The sequence below is a fragment of the Octopus sinensis genome, linkage group LG14, assembly GCF_006345805.1.
Source record: "Octopus sinensis linkage group LG14, ASM634580v1, whole genome shotgun sequence".
NCBI lineage: Eukaryota > Metazoa > Mollusca > Cephalopoda > Octopoda > Octopodidae > Octopus > Octopus sinensis.
In genome coordinates this window covers 28,146,229-28,167,543 of record NC_043010.1, presented here as the reverse complement: position 1 = coordinate 28,167,543, position 21,315 = coordinate 28,146,229, and the positions used below count along the sequence as shown (strand labels likewise).

The window sequence follows — 21,315 nt, the reverse complement described above, 5'->3', positions numbered from 1 at the left end:
ACTTATATATATATATATATATATATATATATATATATGGGACCTGTGCATCTTAGTTGTGGTGGTGGTTGTTGGTGCTATGTGAACGGCACCCATCAATTGTAGTCATAGTTGTTGCCAGTGTCATATAAATGGCACTTGTACTGGTGGCACATAAAAGACACCCATTACACTCTTAGAGTTGTTGGCGTTTGAAAAGGCATCCAGCTGTAGAAACAATGCCAAATCAGACTGGAACCTGGTGCAGCTCTCCAGCTTATCAATTCCAATCAAACCATCAAATAGTGGACATTAAATGATGATGATGATAATGATATATATATATATATTACTGATGGAGTAATCGCTGCTGTCTCTAGCTGTAGACATCTACCATTGACAAGGCCAAGGAAGGCTGAAACCACATAAGCTGGTAATTCTGACAGCAGCTGCACACTATTATCTCCCGCTAGCAATATAAACATGCATGCCTATATGCACCACAACTCCATATGAGAGGTTCTCTTATGATAACTGACACATATAATTTTATATATTTCGTTTCTTTTACAGAGCTGATGTAGTTATTTTGTGCTTCAGTGTCGTGAAACCACTGTCACTAATCAATGTCAAGAAAGTATGGCTGCCAGAAATCCGCAAATATTGTCCCACAACTCCTATTGTACTCGTTGGTACTCAAGCTGATATGCGATATCTCTACAATACTGAGGTTTATCGGAACTTGGAAAAAGGTTTGCTTTATAGGTATATATATTTTTTTTTCTCTCAGTTCTTCTTGTTCTTGTTGGTGGTGGTGGTGGCAGCGGTGACTCTGGTGGCAGCTGCAGTGGTGGCGGTGGTGGTGGTGGTGGTGGCGTTGTTGATGGTTAATCTTTTCTCAACCATTCTTTTATCAATGGACCCCTTTGGTTCCTCTTTTTCTTGGATGGACCCTCATAGCCATTACCTATTTTAAAAAATCATGTTATATTTCTATATATTTAATATCTAACATATTTAATATTATATTAAAAATATTATTTGGAATCGCATAAAACAACTGACAAACAAATCTGTGGTATTAAGCAGAATATTTGCTGTAGTCCATCTTTTATACCAAGACAAAACAATGTACGTGATAACACTTCAATCAGTTAAGATCAGAAGCTGTGAGAGCCACTGCCTGGTACTGCATCAGGGCATACTGTTGTTGTTGTTAATAATAATAATAATAATAATAATAATAATAATAATAATAATAATAACAATAATAACAATAATAACAATAATAATAATAATAACAATAATAACAATAATAACAATAATAATAATAATAAGGTGGGTTGATGCAGTAAGCAGCACATCAGTCAAGATGTTTTATGTTATTTAGCTGCATTCTTTCATCTTCTAAGTTTAATCTGGTTGACTTCCAATTTGCCCGTCAACCTTCCAGAGTCAACAAAATAAAGTTCTTTTATTGTTGCCCTTGTAGCAAAAACAAGTAATCCCAGTAATTACCTCTGATGCCAACAGCAGAATCGTTAAGGCATCAGACCAAAATTCTTCACATTATTTAATTATGGCTTTTAATGTTTTGAGTTGAAATCCTGCCAAAGTCAACTTTGCCTCTCATCCCTAGGGGTTGATAAAATAAAGTGCCAGGTAACTGACTAACCCCTTCCCTCAAAACTACTGGCCTTGTTCTTAAATTAGAAACAATTATTGTTGTTGTTGTTGTTGTTTTAATTAATTCAATTATTTATTTTAATCAGGCCAATTGAAGAGAAAGATATAATATCCCCTCAAGAAGGTCGCGATATTGCAGCCGAAATTGGAGTTGCTTACTACGAAGTGAGCATTCTTACGGAATTTGGAATTGAAGATGTATTTTTAAACACAGTTCGAGCGGCCCTCACTGACCGGCGCAAGATGAAATTTTGGGACAGCCAGCTTCGAAAGTTGAAACCACCAATGATCCAGCCTCCTATGGAACTTCCGCAGCCCACTTACCCAAAGGTGACACTGCCATCAATAGCAATATACAACGACCTCTGTTATTTATTGAGGGACGAGATTGAAGGAGATGTGGTTTTTGTAGCCAAAAGACAATGTATATACGCCCACAAAATTTGTTTAATGGTTACCAGCTCAGTATTCAAGGCTCTTTTCTTAACAGACTTGAAAAGCCCCACTTTGGAGCAACCAACTCAGGAGGTTGTCTCTGAAGATAAAGTCTCAGATGACAGCGACAAAGACAGACTCATAGACAGTGATGGAGTCTTACCTGAAAGTCCACTGTCAGACCACCTGAATGTCGTCGCTAATGAACAAAAAGAATTTGAGACAAAAACTTTTGTACCCTCCCACCCAGCATTTCACTCTGTTGAGATAAAACCACCCAAGCACCCTTTCCAATCTAATCAATGCACTGTACAGTTAAACCCTGATATCACACCACAAGCTTTCCACTATATTCTCGAGTATTTATACACTGGTGTGGCCAAAGAACAGTTTGATATTTTCGATCAAGTCATTGTAGCTGCTGAGTTGTTGCAACTCCCTGATCTCGTACTCTCCATCAGAAACTTTCTTTCTCAGGAAGCTTACCTAAACCTTGAACTGCGACGCAGGTTTCACATAGCACAATGTAGCAATCTGCGAGAATTAGCACTCAGGAGAGAAATCGCCACTGGTAAGCAATCAGTTCTCTTTCAAATATTCAAGCAATCACCTCAGTCCAACCTCATTCTATTTTTCCATATCCTTCACAAATTCAACGCAAACTCTCCACAAACTTTTCACAAAATATTCACATTCTTCACAAACTTTCAAAATACCTCAGGTACTTTACATTAAATGTGCACAAGTGGCTGTGTGGTAAGTAGCTTGCTTACCAACCACATGGTTCTGGGTTCAGTCCCACTGCACGGCACCTTGAGCAAGTGACTTCTACTATAGCCTCAGGCCGACCAAAGCCTTGTGAGTGGATTTGGTAGACGGAAACGGAAAGAAGCCTGTTGTATATATGTATGTGTGCTTGTGTGTTTGTGTTCGTTGAGTGGCCCAATGTCGCTTGACAACCGATGTTGGTGTGTTTACACCCCCATAACTTAGCAGTTCAGCTAAAGAGAATGATAGAATAAGTACTAGGCTTACAAAGAATAAGTCCTGGGGTCGATTCGCTGGACTAAAGGTGGTGCTCCTGCATGGCCACAGTCAAATGACTGAAACAAGTAAAAGAATAAAAGAGTAACTCTTCACAATTCTTTATAAATTCTTGGTAATTCTTCATCTTTTGTGTTTATGTTGTTAGCTGTGGAGTCGGCTTTACCCTGTTGCTGTCCCAAACCAAATAATAATTACAAATAGTGTGATGCATTTAAACTATGCCAACATAGAAAAACGAATATAAATGATGTTTATAGGTGCAGGTTTGGCTGTGTAGTAAGAATTTTTCTTCCCAGCCATCCAGGTTCGGTCCCCCTATGTGACACTTTGGGAAAGTACCTTCTCTATTCTGGGCCAATCAAAGCTGTGTGATTGGATTTGGTGAACAGAAACCGAAAGAAGTGCATCGTATGTAAATTTGTGTGTGTGTGTCACAAATTAGTTGTAAAATGGTTGTCACTGTCTGTTGTGGAAGGATCCTGACCACTTCAACGTGACTGAAAGTGGACTAATGCATTTCATTAAAATAACAAACTGTGTGAACTATGAAGTAGTTGACAGTGGTACAGTTTGGCAGTGTTGATCATCCATATTGGTTACTGAGTTAGTTTAATATCATAACTATGTTTGGTGTAGTACAGAGTGCTTTCAGTGTGAACATATTGATTCTGCGAAAGGTTAGTCTAGATAATCAGATCCAAATATTTATTTGGGTAATGCTATTCTTACACCTGATGTGTACACCCACGTCATAACACTGTCATACAAGCAGCTTTATTCATTCCTGGTATTCTTCGAGAACTTGTCTGGCCATGGAGAAAATATTACCTTGCTTGGAAATGGGTGATGGTTTGCAACAGGAAAGGCATCCACCTGTTGAAAATCTACCTCAATAAGGCTCCAGCTGGCCTGTGCAAGCATGGAAAAGTTGATGTTAAAATGATAAAGACGATGATAATACGATACACCTAGTTTCCATCTGCCGTATCCACCCACAAGGCTCTGGCTGGCCTCAAGCTATAATAGAAAGACACTTGCCTTTAGTACCATCCAGTGGGATTGAACCTAAGGCTGTGTGGTTGAAAACAGAACTTCTTAACCACACAGCCATGCCTGCTGTGTAGTTAAGATATACACAGAAATGTGTAGTTTGCATTTACGGCCTGAGTAATTTGCATAAATGAAACAAAAATTCAATTAAGAAATGCAATTCAAGAGTGGCCAGTGGCATTTATTTGTACAATGGAAAGGAATAAGAGTTAAAGGGAATAGCAAACAAGATAAATCTTGATTCTTTGGAATTATCTCCACTTGAAGAGAGGATAAATCAATCACCGGCTAGTAATTGGGTCCAAGTCTAAATGAGAAGGGGAGATAATCTCAAGGCTCAAGAAATCTCCAGAATTGATATGCCTTTAATGAAAAGACTCTGATTGTCTGAAGATTGTGTGTGTGTGTGCGTGAATGCATTTTGAATGAATTTTGTTGATAGGGACTGCAGAAAGCCCATCATGTGTGTGTGTTTGTGTGTACAGAAATGTGCATGAATGTAGACATTCCATGTTTGTCAGTACTTGAGTGAAATAAAGATGGTGTTCACATTGCTTGTTGACATGATGGTCAGGTGTTCTGCACTTCAGAAGACCTTTGGAATGAAAATATTCCTTACTTGGAAAACATGTTGCCAACAGAAAGAGCACCTGACAACAACATCCTGCCATTCATAAATTCCCCATCCAATCCATGTTGATCTTTGCAAGGAAAAAAAATACATTTAACGAACAAACAGGTAAATGATATATTGTTATAGATATTATTAGCACAGGTACAAGGTGCCAAACAGATAGAATTGTTAGCTTTATAGCATTTTTCTGGCTCTTTTTGTCCTGAGTTCAAATACCACTGAGGTTGACTTTGCCTTTCATCAACAAATACTAGTTGAGTAAGGGGTTAGGGCTAGGGTTGATGTAGCCAACTAGTCCCTCTCCAACCAAAAACGAAAAAAAAAAACAAATTTAATTCAGGCCTTATGTCTATAATAGAAAGGAATATTTTTATACGCAAATATAAAAGTGGCAAAGTGGCTGAGTTCCTTTCAAGCATTGGGCCTCATGAAGGCAATGACTGAGACCTTTGGCATTATATTGTTCTTGAGAAGAAGACCCATCAAGCTGAGCAAAATCACAATCATGGCAAATACCATTGTCATGCAAATGGCATCCGTGCTGGTGGCATATAAAAGCACCCAGTACACTCTTGGAGTGGTTGGCATTAGGAAGGGCATCCAGCCATAGAAAACCATGTCAAATCAGACTGGAGTCTGGTGCAGCCTTCCAGCTTATCAGCCCCAATCAAACTGTCAACCCATGCTAGAATGGACAACAGACATTAAATGATGATGATGATGATGATAATGATGATATTCCGACTTGTGTTGTTATAGTCATAATGTTTTGGCTTTTGTACCTTCCTGCACCCTTTAAGTATTTGTTACCATCAAAATCATTTTATTGTCCACTTTTCTATGCTTGCATGGGTTGGACAGAATTTATTGAGACAACTTTTCGTTATGAGTAATATCTGTATGTTCTGAAAATCTAACTTTGCCAAATGAAGTGTACTTCATATTCAAGGCTCTGACGAAACTATAAACTGTTATCCTGGTACTCAAGTAACAGTCCATCACATCTTATAGCAGAAACAGCTGTAAGTGAATGAAATTCATTACATAACATTTGGATTTTCTGATATCACCTTTTTGTTTTTTATTACCACTCTATACTCATATAACATTGTATTCTGGGCTGTGTGTTTATTGAGTTCTACATCAACTTATCAATCTTGTTATGCCTAAATGAAGTATTGAAATATTATATATATATATATATATATTACACACATATATTTATATATGTATGTATATGTATGCATATGTGGAGGCGCAATGGCCCAGTGGTTAGGGCAGCGGACTCGCGGTCATAGGATCGCGGTTTCGATTCCCAGATCGGGCGTTGTGAGTGTTTATTGAGCGAAAACACCTAAAGCTCCACGCGGCTCCGGCAGGGGATGGTGGTGATCCCTGCTGTACTCTTTCACCACAACTTTCTCTCACTCTTACTTCCTGTTTCTGTTGTACCTGTATTTCAAAGGGCCGGCCTTGTCACTCTCTGTGTCACGCTGAATCTCCCCGAGAACTACGTTAAGGGTACACGTGTCTGTGGAGTGCTCAGCCACTTACACGTTAATTTCACGAGCAGGCTGTTCCGTTGATTCGGATCAACCGGAACCCTCGTCGTCGTAGCCGACGGAGTGCTAAAGAAAAGTGCTCCCCATGTATGCATATATATACATGTATATGTATGTATGTGTGTATATATATATATATACACACACACACATATATATATATACATATACATACACACACACACACACACAACACTTTAAATGCACAGAGACCCACTTCCGCCACATTCCAGGAAGAAAAACTAGAAGTAGTTGATAGCTTCCTTTATCTAGGTGACCAAACCAGTAGCAGAGGAGGGTGCACTGAAAGTTTAGTTGCTAGAATAAGAATAGCTTGGGCAAAGTTCAGAGAGTTCTTACCTCTGCTGGTGACAAAAGGCCTCTCGCTCAGAGTAAAAGGTAGACTGTATGATGCATGTGTATGAACAGCCATGCTACATGGCAGTGAGACATGGGCTGTGACTGCTGAGGATATGTGTAAGTTCGCAAGGAATGAAGCCAGTATGATGCGATGGATGTGTAATGTCAGTGTGCATACTCAAAAGAGTGTAAGTACCTTGAGAGAAAAGTTGGACCTAAGAAGCATTAGATGTGGTGTGCCAGAGAGACGACTGCATTGGTATGGTCATGTGGTGAGAATGAATGAGGATAGCTGTGTGAAAAAGTGCCACACCCTAGCCGTTGAGGGAACCTGTGGAAGAGGTAGACCCAAGAAGACCTAGGATGAAGTGGTGAAGCACGACCTTCGAACATTAGGCCTCACCAAGGAAATGACTAGAGACCGAGACCTTTGGAAATATGCTGTGCTCGAGAAGACCTGGCAAGTCAGATGAAACCATAACCTGTGGCCTATGCCAGGAGCATAACCAGCCCGCTTATGCGTAGCTTTTCCTTCTTTCGTCACTAAACTTTGCTTGCGAAGATCTATTGTGGCAAGTGAAATCAAAATCAAAATCAAAATCATTTCGATCTGTGCTAGCAAAGAGCACCATGCGAGTGTGATCGTTGACAGAGAGGCTATTCGAGTATGATCGTTACCAGTGTCGCCTTACTGGCACTTATGCCTGTGCTAGTAGGGTACCAAGAACACCATCCGAGCGTGATCGTGGTGACCGTTGCCAGAGCAGCCAACTGGCTTCTGTACCCATGGCACGTAAAAGGGCACCATTCGAGCGAGGTCATTGCCAGTACCGCCTGACTGGCCCCCGTGCAGGTGGCACGTAAAAAGCACCCACTACACTTTCAGAGTGGTTGGCATTAGGAAGGGTATCCAGCTGTAGAAACTCTGCCAGATCAACACTGCAGCCTGGTGCAGCCATCTGGTTGCCAGCCCTCAGTCAAAACCGTCCAACCCATGCTAGCATGGAAAACAGACGTTAAACAATGATGATGATGATGATGATGATGATGATATATATATATATATACACACACATACATATGTATATATATACACACAAACTCATATATATGTGCTGGTGGCATGTAAAAAAAGCACCCGCTACACTCTTGGAGTGGTTGGCATTAGGCAGGGCATTCAGTTGTAGAAACATTGCCAGATCAGACTGGAGCCTGGTGCAGCCTCCTGGCTTCCCAGACCCCAGTTGAATCGTCCAACCCATGCCAGCATGGAAAACGGACATTAAACAATGATGGTGATGATGATGATATATACACATACATACATACATACATACATATGCATAGAATGGGTTTCTTTCAGTTTCTTTTTACCAGTTTCACTCACAAGGCTTTGGTCAACCCAAGACATTTGCCCAAGTTACCACAGAATGGGATTGAACCCAAAACCATGTGGTTAGGAAGCAAGCATCTTAACCACACAGCCACACTTGTGCCTATTATCTTGTAATATTCTTGGAATTTGAACCAAGCTTTTGATTAAATCCTTGGAGAAGTAGGGCTGTTCAATCCCTCAGCCAGTCAAGCTATATGTACCCTAGTCAAAGCATAACAAAGTCCCCACATTATGAATAATAAAATACTTACTGAGGAGATATCCTTATTAAGGACAGTGGAACAAGAACAATCTGTCCCCATAGATTTGAGAAAGGGGTTAGTTCCAAATTCCAAGAATGCTCTTCACCTGAAGATGCCTGAAGTAGGCTGAAGAGTACAATAACTGAAATGTGGTGCCTATAACAACCAAGATTAGGACTAGTTCAAATATATTTGGGAATAATAAAGATTATTACATACCTTAGAAATACAAACAAAAGACATACACACACACACACACACACACACACACACATAACATATGAGGAAGTGGGAAAAATTTTTAGCATTATTTATTCACCATTAAACATGTTTTGTTTGCTAATATGAATTACAAAATTGTACTTGTAGGAGAAACATGTATGAAATTTCCTGTTAGAAATTCTAATAGGAATTTTTTTACATGTGTATCCCACATGTGCAATTTTGTGATTTCTATTTGCAAATGAAACGTGTAATGGTGAATGAGTAATTCTAAAAAATTTTTCCAACTTGCTGTTATGTTATATAACTCTGCAAACAATATTTCCAGAATGTTCAACTCCAGTACGTTCATCATGTACATTATTTATATTATTTACATTTGATGGATATTTGTCCTCATCTTGTTTGTTGTTAACTCAACGTTTCGGCTGATATACCCTCCAGCCTTCATCAGGTGTCTTGGGAAAATTTTGAACCTGAGTTCTCATTCCTAAGGTATTTTTTGATGTTGTTGTTGCTATTATTATTATTATTATTATTATTATTATTATTACAATTATTATTATTATTATTATTATTATTATTATTATCATTATTATTACTATTATCATTATTACAATTATTATTATTATTATTATTATTATTATTATTATTATATTATTATTATTATTATTATTCAGGTCACTGCCTGGAATCGAACTCGGAATCTTGGGGTCAGTAGCCCATGCTCTTAACCACTACACCATATGCCCGTGGTTAAAAGCTAGGGCTACTAACCCCAAGATTCCGAGTTCGATTCCAGGCAGTGACCGGAATAATAATAATAATAATAATAATAATAATAATAATAATAATAATAATTGTAATAATAATAATAATAATAATAATAATTGTAATAATAATAATAATAATAATAATAATTGTAATAATAATAATAGTAATAATAATAATAATAATAATAATAACAACAACAACAAAAACATAAAAAATACCTTAGGAATGAGAACCCATGATGAATGCTGAAGGGTATATCAACCAAAACGTTATGATAACAACGAACAAGATGAGGACAGATATCCATCAAATGTAAATAATGTAAATAATGTACATAATTCCTCATCTCCTAAGTATAGAACTGTATTGTCTAATATGTTCCTCACATAAATGTAGCAACTATATACAGAATTGGAGTACTGGAATAAGTAAATTTGTTTCAAGAGGAAACAGCTTGAATTTTACATACCTACATTATGTGTGTGTGTGTGTGTGTGTGTGGAGGCACAATGGCCCAGTGGTTAGGGCAGCAAACTTGCGGTTGTAGAATTGCAGTTTCAATTCCCAGACTGGCCATTATGAGTATTTATTGAGCGAAAACACCTAAGGCTCCATAAAGCTCCTGCAGAAGGGTGGGGGGAGTGAACCCTGCTGTACTCTTTCACCACAAATTTCTCTCACTCTTTCTTCTTGTTTCTGTTGTACCTGTATTTCAAAGGGGCCAGCCTTGTCACACTCTGTCATGCTGACTCTCCCCCAAAAACTGCGTTATGGGTATATGTGTCTGTGGAGTACTCAGCCACTTGCACGTTAATTTCACGAGCAAGCTGTTCCATTGATTGGATCAACTGGAACCCTCTTCGTCGTAACCAATGGAGTGCCACTATATATATATATATATATATATACACACACACACACATAAGAGAAGGTATAATTAATAGGCCTTACATATTTCTTTATTTGTGAATCTTAGGCTTAAGCTGTTTCTGATGTGTATTATATGTACATTCATAATTCCATTTACTCATTCAGTTGATTGACCAATCAAAAAAAATTGAGTGACCATAACAAATACTATCATCTTCAAAGTCCACACACTGATAGTGTTTGTTAAGGTTCCTAGTGCTTTAGTTTGGGATAAATTCTGCAGGCATGGAAGTGCTGTCAGTCAGGCTTGCTGAAGATGCTTGCAGAGTGACGAAACTTCTGCATACTCTCATCCAGTGGCTGAGCATTGCTGAATTGAGGGAATTGTGTTAAACACCTGCTGTTACATGTAGGATGGCTCCAACTATCAGCTGAGTCCATTGTGGAGATCATCCTGCCACCTTCCTTTGACCAGCAAGGGCAGGCAGTTTCTTTGTCTGGTGGCCTTAGCAAAAGAGGTTGTGTGATGGACCAGATTGAAAGGGCTGAAAACAGATACTTTCTTCTTTGGCCAAGCTCTTATCAACTTTTTCAAGATTCACTTGCAAAGGAAAGTGAGAGTAGAGAGACAAGTGTTGCCTCCCAGCAATTTTATGGGTAAATATGGCAAGAATGGCCCAGATGAATGGGCCTACTCTAAGCATGTGCCTGTAGACGGTATGGAGAAGGCACTTGCCCTACTAGACAGGGTCACCCAGGTTTGTGGGGTTTCTACAAGCATCTCCAGGAAGTCTCCCTCTTCTGGGGAATTATTCATTGTTAACATTTTATGCTGTTCCTGCTTTTTACTTTTCACACACCTTTTATGTAACCCGACATTGAATTGTCCTGTTTTGTCCCCAATTTTTTTGCAAACCCTTAGTGGTTAATAAAGAAAAAATTATTATTGGTGAGCTGGCAGAATCATTACCATCCTTAGCAAAATTAATAGTGGCATTTCAACCTTCTTTACATTCTGAGTTCAAATTCCGGTGAGGTCAACTTAGCCTTTTATTCTTTCGGGGTTGATAAAATAAGTACCAGTTGAGTACTGGGGTCAATGTAATCAACTATCTCCTTGCCCCCAAATTTCAGGCCTTGTGCCTTTAGTAGAAAGGATTATTATTATCATCATCATCATCATTGCTGTTGTTGTTGTTGTTATCATCATTATTATTATCATTATTATTATCATCATTATTATTATTATTATTATTATTTTTATTATTATTATTATTATTATTATTATTATCATCATCATCATTATCATTATTATTATTATTATTATTATTATTATTATTATTATTATTATCATTATCATTATTATTATTATTATTACTTTTATTATTATTATTATATTATTATTATTATTATTATTGAGTGAGCGAGCAGAGCATGCCATCAAAGTGACACTGGGGTTAAATATACAAAGCCCAGTATACCCATCATGACTACCCGTCTGATAAGGGTACACCAGGCACATGCATCACAACCATATGTGCGCGACATGGTGATCTCATATCAAGATAAACAGCACATGACCTTGCAGGTGGGGTCCAGTTAGAATTTTCTTCAGGTCGAGTAGCCCATCCCACTCAAAAGGTCATTGAATAAGGATTAAGGATGTTGAACGAAACACCCATGTTTCCGAAGGTGAATTATCCAAACCTCAAAGAATTCCTCTCAACACATGGCTATGATGCTCCCCCACTACTTCTGCTCATGATCAGAGATGCACGTATTGTCAGCCACTAAGGGACATGCTCAACTGGTTATGGTCAAACAACTGACAAGCAAATCTGTGGTATTGAGCAGAATATTTGCTGTAGCCCATCTTTTATACCAAGACAAAACAATGTACATGATAACACCTCCAATCAGTTAAGATCAGAAGCCATGAGAGCCACTGCCTGGTACTGCATCAGGGCATTCATTATTATTATTATTATTATTCAGTAGTTTTATTTTTATAGCGTGCTTTCACTTCACTACCGAGCGCAGCTCTGTGTGCCTTGGGTATGTGTTGTGATTTGTTGTGATGCTCTGATGGTTATTGTATGGAAGGTGTGCTGCGTAGGATATGTGCAGTGCCTAGTAGTGCAATTTTCTGTATGTTATATGTTTGTAAGTCCTGGTGTTTTTGTTATGTATTTGTCTGAATATTTTTTTATCATGCCTAATGCACCTACTATGATAGGAATTGTTTCTGTTTTCAGGTTCCACATTCTAGTTACCTCTATTTCCAGGTCTTTGTATTTTGAGAGTTTCTCCATTTCTTTAGTTTAGAGACACGTTGTCATCTGCCGGTATTGATACATCAATTAGAAAGCATTTTTTTTCTTCATGATCTCTGACAACTATATCTGGTCTGTTGGCCTTAATTTCTCTATCTGTGTGTATCGGCATATCCCAGAGTATGGTTGCTTTCTCGTTTTCTGTGACCTTTTCTGTGTGTGCCTATACCATCTTTTTTCTGTTGTTATTCCATAATGTTGGCATAGCTTCCAATGTATGTAGGTTCCAACTCTGTCGTGTCTGTGAATATATTTCTTCTTAGCCAGGACTGGGCAGCTAGAGATAATATGATTTATTGTTTCTTGTCCATCTCCACATATTCTGCAGTTACTTGTTATATTTCTTTTCATTACATGTTTTTGGTAATTTCTGGTGGGGAGGCTTTGGTCTTGTGCTGCAATTAAAAATCCCTCTGTTTCTGCTTTGAGTCCTGAGCTTCTCAATCATTGCTGGGATTTTTCTTTGTCTATTTCTTTTGCGTTTAGTTTGGTCCAGTACTTACCATGAAGGGGCTTTTCTTGCCATCGTTTTATCATGGTTCGTTGCTGTTCTATTTTTAGTTTGGATTTCATTTGTTTTATAGCTTTTGTTGTTTCTTCATCTTCTTCTTCTTCTTCTTCATATTTATTAGGTGGTATGATTTCTTGTTTGTATTTGTCAGCTTCCTTAAATACTGAGAACAGTTTTTTGTTTTGCTTGTGTTTTGCCGCTACTTGTATCAGTTTTCCTTCCTTCTGAAGTAGATAATTTTGCAGTCCTATGGTGGTTATTTTATAGTAGTTTTCCAGTTGTATAAGGCCTCTACCACCTTCTATACGTTGTATATATAGTCTTTCTATGTCAGATTTTGGGTGATGCATCCTAGATCCTGTCAGAATTTTCTTGTTTCCTATCTATTTTGGTCAGTTCATTTCGTGTCCAGTTAAGGATATTGTAGCTGTAACTTATAACAGGGACAGCTAAAGTGTTAATACCTATTATCTTGTTTTTAGCATTGAGCTCTGTTTTAGTATTGATCTAACTCGTCTATAATATTCTTTTTTATTTTCTCTTTCATTTGTGTGTGTTGTGTCTTATCTAGTTCATGGATTCCTAAGTATTTGTAAGTTTGGCTTTGGTCTAATTCTTTTATTTCATTGGTTTTATCTAGTGTGAGGTGTTGCTACTCTTAACTAGTTTTCCTCTTTTCATGGTTACTTTGGCACATTTTTCTAATCCAATTTCATATCTATTTCTTTGGTAAATCCATGAACTGTCTTTAATAGGTTTCCAGCTGTTTGTATTTGCAGCGTATAGTTTTAGGTCATCCATATATAAAAGGTGGCTGATCGTTTTGCCGTAACATTTATATCCGCATCCAGTTCTATTTAGTATATCAGATAGAGGTGACAGTGCCAAGCAGAAAAGGAGTGGAGAGAGAGAGTGTCCCTGGAATATTCCTCTTCTAATGGGGATGTCTTTGGTTTTCATGAGTCCCTCTTTTGTTTGGAGGTGTAGGACTGTTTGCCATTTATTCATAGAGTGCTCTATGAATTTTATGATTGTTGGTGCTACTTTGTTAATGGCTAGTGTTTCGAGGATCCATGTGTGGGAGATGCTATCAAACGCTTTTTGTAGTCAATCCAGGCCATACTGAGGCCTTTCTTCTTTCTGTAGCTGTCTTCAGTTATGGCTATTAATCATTAGTTGATCTTTACAGCCATATGAGCCTTTGCGGCATCCTTTCTGCTCTTCTGGGAACAGTTTGTTTTCGTCCAGGTGCTTGTTCAACCTTTGCGATATCACTGCAGTAAATGCCTTGAACATTGTAGGGAGGCAGGTTATTGGTCTGTAGTTTTCTGGTTTTGCTGTCTCATTTGATTTGGGAATTAAGATGGTTTTCCCCTTCGCGAGCCATTCTGGCATTGTCTCTGGCTCTGCTAGTATGTTGTTAAAGTTTTCAGCCAGCTTTTTGTGCATTCCTGTTAGATATTTCAACCAGAAGTTGGGGATCTTGTCATGCCCTGGTGCCTTCCAGTTGCTTAGTCTTTGCAGTGCCTGGGTGACCTCTTCAGTTGTTATGGGGGGTCCAAAGTTGTTCAGATGCCGAGTTTGTTATTTTGATACTCCTTTTTTTTGGTTGTTCATTCGCCGACCATATTTCTCTCCAGAATTCTTCAAATTCTTCTGCCGTTGGTGCTGCAGTGACTTCTATTTTATTTTTGCCAAGTTCTTGGTAGAACTTTTTCGGGTTGGAGTTGAACTTTTTGTTTTGTTCAAAGAAGCGCTGGCGTTTCTCGTACTGGCGGATCCTTTGTGCTTTGACAAGGATATCTTGCTTCAGCTTTTCTTTTATCTCAGGTAAATCTTTTTCTGTGATGTTATATTTGCGGAGTATTTTTGTTTTCTTTTTGTTGCTCAGTAGCGTTGATTGTTTGCTGATTTCATTAAGATTTCATTATTATTATTATCATTATCATTATTATTATTATTATTATTATTATTATTATTATTATTATTATTATTATTATCATTATCATTATCATCATTATTATTATTATCCCACTGCAGATGTCACATTTGAAGTTGATGATGGAATGGTTCGAGCACACAAACCCCTCCTGATGGCTCACTGTGAAATGATGTATGCAATGTTTAGTGATAACTTTCGGGAATCTTCGGCAAAAGTGGTAATTTTACCTGTTTTTCTTTTTGTTGCTGATTTTGTTGTTGTTGTTGTTGTTGTTGGTGGTGGTGGTGGTGGTGGTGTTTAGTCCAAGACATTATTGATGAAGCAAATCTTTGAATAAAGACTTTTTGTGATCATTCCGTCATTTGGTGTATCAAATAGTCAGACAGATGGATGGATGAGTGGGTAACATATATGTGCAGAGAGGGAGAGAGAGAGAGAGAGAGAGAGAGTAAGAGAGAGAGAGAGAAAGAGACAGGGAGAGAGAGAGTGTTTGTGTGAAAGAAAGAGTGAGAGAGAGAGAGAGAGAAAGAGACAGGGAGAGAGAGAGTGTTTGTGTGAAAGAAAGAGTGAGAGAGAGAGAGAGAGAGATTATCTAAGTATAGACAACAAGAAGGAGGTACAAAGATAGAATAGGAGAAAGACTATCTAGAGTTAGAGAAAGAAAGAGAGATACTTGTATATAGAGGGAGAGAAAAGGGAGAAAAAAAAGAGAGAAACACTCCTACATACAGAGGGTTAACAAGGAGAGAAGTGGGAGAACAAGAGGGAGACATCTAGATATAGAGAGGGAGTGAGAGCCCATTGAGAGAGAGAGAGAAAGAGTGATGGTGGAAGCACAATCTAGAGAGAGAGAGAGGAGGAGGAGGAGGAGAGACAAAGCAAGCATTAGTGAGCGTGTATTAATTTTATGCTGTTTTTCTCCCTTTTTACAGATTTCATTCCCAGGTATCTGCAAAGATACCTTTAAAGCTCTCCAAGAGTACCTTTACACAGGTGAATCACCATGTATGGCTGGTGTTGATTGTATGAGCCTAATTGAGGTGGCTAATCGTTTGTGCCTCCCTCGTCTTGTTGCTTTCACTGAAGGGCATGTCGTCCAGGAGTTGGGAATACAGGAAGATGCCAATGTTAACATTATGGAAGATGTGTTGAGTATTCTGGAAACTGCACAGGTTTGTTACAGAACTGCCTTCCTTTATCTGTTACCTCAGATTGCTTTGTTTATTTAGATCGTAGCCAATTCATTTCACTTGTTGATCCCATCATAAACCCTTTTGTTATCTTTTATTCTTTTACTTGTGTCAGTCATTAGACTGTGGCCATGCTGGGGCACTCATTTGAGTGGAATTTTAGTCAAGCAAATCACCCCCCAGTACTTGTTTTTTTTTAAGCCTGATACTCATTCTATCATTCTCTTTTGCCAAACTGCTAAGTTGTGGGGGACATAAACCAACCAACACCAGTTGGCAAGTGGTGGTGGTCATGATGGAAAACACACACACATGTCTATATATATATATATATATATATATACAAAGAGCTTCTTTCAGTTTCCTTCTACCTGATCCACTCTCAAGGCTTTGGTCAGCCTGAGCCTATAGTAGAAGACACCTGCCCAAAGTGCCACACAGAGGGACTGAACCTGGAACCATACAGTTGGGAAGCAAACTTCTTACTACACAGCCACATCTGCACCTATTAATGTATTTCTGTTGAATTCATTTTGTTTCAATTAGTTTTTAAAATAACGAAGAATTTGATTAGATAACTTTGTTGCTATCAAGCTAATGTTTGGAATAAAAGTTAACCAGGAGTGGCTGTGTGGTAAGTAGCTTGCTTACCAACCACATGGTTCTGGGTTCAGTCCCACTGCGTGGCACCGTGGGCAAGTGTCTTCTACTATAGCCTCGAGCCGACCAAAGCCTTGTGAGTGGATTTGGTAGACAGAAACTGAAAGAAGCTCGTCGTGTATATGTATATATATGTGTGTGTTTGTGTGTCTGTGTTTGTCCCTCCAACATTGCTTGACAATTGATGCTGGTGTGTTTACGTCCCCGTAACTTAGTGGTTCGGCAAAAGAGACCAATAGAATAAGTACTAGGCTTACAAAGAATAAGTCCTGGGGTTGATATGCTCAACTAAAGGCAGTGCTCCAGCAAGGCTGCAGTCAAATGACTGAAATAAGTAAAACAGTAAAGAGTATGAAATTTCAGTAGAAAATGGAAGTTCAAATTATCCCCATCTCTTCACCCTCTGAAATTTTCACGGTTTTGTACATTTACTGTGATGTCAATCCCTTGTATGGTTCTCGCTGTCATCTCTATGTTCCTTTTCCTTCCAGCTACACAATGCCGTACAGCTTGCAAAGTGGTGCCTTCACTACCTTTGTGTTCATTTTCTCGACATATTCCCACAATATGTGAAACTCTACAAAACTCTCAGTTTGGAGAACCAGTTGTTTATTGATAAACATAGATGGCCTCCTGAATGGTAAGTTCAGCGCTCTTAAACATTTGCATGTCTTATTTTTTGTCCCTTATTTTTGTGTGTTTTTGTTCTTATTTTTAATTGCTTTAAGAGATTATGATCAAACATTGAGCATCTATTGCTTATTGTTTTTTAGTGCCAGTCCCACATAAGAAGCACCCATGCTGGTGCCACATAAAAGGCACACATGCTGGTGTCATGTAAAAGGTACCCATGCCAGTTCCACATATAAAGCACCCATGTTGGTGTCACATATAAAGCACTGGTGCTTGTGCCACGTAAAAAACACCCAGCACACTCTGTAAAGTGGTTGGAATTAGGAAAGGCATCCAGTTGTAGAAACCCTGCCAAAACAGAAAATTGGGGCCTGAGCAATTCTCCGGCTGGGCAGCTCCTGTCAAATCGTCCAACCCATGCCAACATGGAAAATGGACATTAAATGTTGATGACAATGACGAATTGTGTGCCTTGTATCTCCTGATTTTTAGAATTGGGGAACCATGTTCCTGCATGTCAAACAAGCAACTAAATGAGTTGGCATCCAAGAAGAAAATCCATAAAATGGTACCTCAAAAAGTTCCATCTGATCCATGCCAACACGGAAAAGGAGACATAAAAGAATGACACATATACTTTGGGCTACTTTATCCAATGTATCTCTTTTTTAACGAGATCTGAGTTATATGGGTATTATTTCTAGCATATCCCATGACTGCATAGACCTTCCTTCTTTGGCTCATTGACTTATAGTGTACTTAGACTTAATTCTGTCCTGTGCCCTGGGACTCATAAGGCTTGAACTTAACCTAGTCTCCACGGCATATAAGATTACAGCACACCCACCCCACCCTAAACAAACCCCGGTCCATCACACGGTAAGACTGGAAGAACTTGAAATGATGTGTTTTGCTCAAGAACACAATACACCACCTAGTTTGGGAATTGAAACCATGATCCCACATTCCTGAGTTCAACAACAGCCTAACCACTAAGCCACACACCTTCGGTAGTTAGTAACCACTTATACTTTATGTATCAGAGTGAAACATTAACCCAATTGTTGTTCAGCCCCAGGTTGATCCTGATTGAGCAAACTTTTGTGTTCATAGGCATTCCACTTAAATCCACCCCGTCTTCAGAGATTTAGCTGCCATTTCTTGTAGCCTGAGTGACCTACAAGCATAGACAAGCGCAGGTATATCAAATAATAATAATAATAATAATAATAATAATAATAATAATAGTAGTAGTACTAATAATAATAATAATAATAATAATAATAATAATAATAATAATAATAATAGTAGTAGTAATAATAATAATAATAATAATAATAATAATAATAATAATGATACTAATAATAATAATAATAATATTGATAATAATAATGATAATAATAATAATAATGATAATAATAATGATAATAATGATAATAATAATAATGATAATAATAATGATGATAATAATAATGATAATAATCATAATAATAATAATATAATGATAATGATAATGATAATAATAATAATAATGATAATAATAATAATGATGATAATAATAATAATGATAATAATAATAATGATGATAATAATAATAATAATAATAGTAATAATAAAAATAGTAATAATAATAATAATAATAATATGATGATAATAATAATAATAATAATAGTAATAATAATAATAATAATAATGATGATGATAATAATAGTAATAGTAATAATAATAATAATAATAATGATAATAATAATAATAATAATAATGATGATGATGATGATGATGATGATGATAATAATGATGATGATAATAATAATAATGATAATAATAATAATAATGATAATTATGATAATAATGATAATAACAATAATAATGATAATGATAATAATAATAATAAATAGTGAGTGGTGTTCCGCAAGGCACTGTTTTGGGACCACTACTGTTCATAATGGCCCTCTCAGACATTCCCTCAGCCACGCAGAGAGCCACGATCACAAGTTATGCAGATGATACAAAAGTTTCACAGGCAATACAGAACCCTGAAGACACTAAGCACCTGCAATGTGAGCTAGACAAAATATACAAGTGGGCTGAAAAGAATAGCATGCAGTTCAATGCTGAAAAGTTTCAAGCTTTATGCTATCAGCATGCAAAACTAAATGCAATACCCAATAAATACACTGGACCTGGAGGGATTGCAATCCCAGAGGCACAATCAGTGCGAGACCTGGGTATTTACATGAGCGATGATGCAACCTTTCATGTGCATGTTGCTAAATTGGCAATGAAATGTAGGTGGCTGACCGGATGGATTCTTAGAACCTTTAGAACAAGAGACCAGGAAACCATGATAATCCTCTGAAGGACACTTATCCTAAGCCACTTTGACTATTGCTCTCAGCTATGGTCACCATCCAGTGTCAAGTTAATCACAGAACTTGAGGCGATCCAACGAAGCTACACGAAGAAGATAGCCTCTGTGCAGCATATAAGCTATTGGGAAAGACTCAAGAGATTGATACTCTATTCCTTAGAGCGTAGGCGAGAAAGATATGCCATAATATACATCTGGAAGATCCTAGAACGACTTGTCCCAAACTTTGACATCAAGAGTTACACAAATTCCAGAACTGGGCGCCACTGCATAGTGCCAAGGACTCCAAATTTGCCATCAAGATGTAGGACAAGATACTGTGATAGCCTGGGCTTCCGAGGCCCACAGCTCTTCAATATCCTCCCGAAGAACCTAAGAGACCTGCATGGGGTGGATGCAGATGTCTTTAAAATAAAACTGGATCTCTTCTTGTCAGGTGTTCCAGATGAACCAACTTCACGGCAGGAGGTGCAGATGAGGGCTGCTGCATCGAACTCTCTCATGCACCAAATGTCAATTGCTAAAAAGCATTCGTGAAGTAAAATCATGCAGCAACACCAAATGGCGGTGCCCCAGCATGGCCACAGCTTGTGAGCTGAAACTAGATAAAAATAAAATAAAAATAAAATAAAAATTAAATAGTAATAATAATAATAATGATAATGATAATAATAATAATGATAATAATAATAAAAGCAGAAACAGGGATTTTTAATTGCAGCACAAGACCAAAGCCTCTCCACCAGAAATTACCAAAAACATGTAATGAAAAGAAATATTACAAGTAACTGCAGAATATGTGGAGATGGACAAGAAACAATAAATCATATTATCTCTAGCTGCCCAGTCCTGGCTAAGAAGAAATATATTCACAGACACGACAGAGTTGGAACCTACATACATTGGAAGCTATGCCAACATTATGGAATAACAACAGAAAAAAGATGGTATAGGCACACACCAGAAAAGGTCACAGAAAACGAGAAAGCAACCATACTCTGGGATATGCCGATACACACAGATAGAGAAATTAAGGCCAACAGACCAGATATAGTTGTCAGAGATCATGAAGAAAAAAAATGCTTTCTAATTGATGTATCAATACCGGCAGATGACAACGTGTCTCTAAAAGAAATGGAGAAACTCTCAAAATACAAAGACCTGGAAATAGAGGTAACTAGAATGTGGAACCTGAAAACAGAAACAATTCCTATCATAGTAGGTGCATTAGGCATGATAAAAAAATATTCAGACAAATACATAACAAAAACACCAGGACTTACAAACATATAACATACAGAAAATTGCACTACTAGGCACTGCACACATCCTACGCAGAACACTTTCCATACAATAACCATCAGAGCATCACAACAAATCACAGCACATACCCAAGGCACACAGAGCTGCGCTCGGTA

At 37.7% G+C, this 21,315-nt stretch overlaps 1 protein-coding gene across 3 annotated transcripts in view; it reads left to right on the top strand.

Moving 5' to 3' along the window:
* Positions 1 to 21,315, top strand: part of LOC115219149 (rho-related BTB domain-containing protein 2) — an 83,109-nt gene that overhangs the window by 59,630 nt on the left and 2,164 nt on the right. For all 3 annotated transcript variants that reach the window (XM_029789251.2, XM_029789252.2, XM_029789253.2), the window contains exons 4-8: positions 553 to 744; positions 1,752 to 2,671; positions 15,142 to 15,260; positions 15,976 to 16,215; positions 17,385 to 17,533. In XM_029789251.2, the coding sequence (XP_029645111.1) occupies positions 553 to 744; positions 1,752 to 2,671; positions 15,142 to 15,260; positions 15,976 to 16,215; positions 17,385 to 17,533 (1,620 nt within the window). The remainder of the gene's footprint in view (positions 1 to 552; positions 745 to 1,751; positions 2,672 to 15,141; positions 15,261 to 15,975; positions 16,216 to 17,384; positions 17,534 to 21,315) is intronic.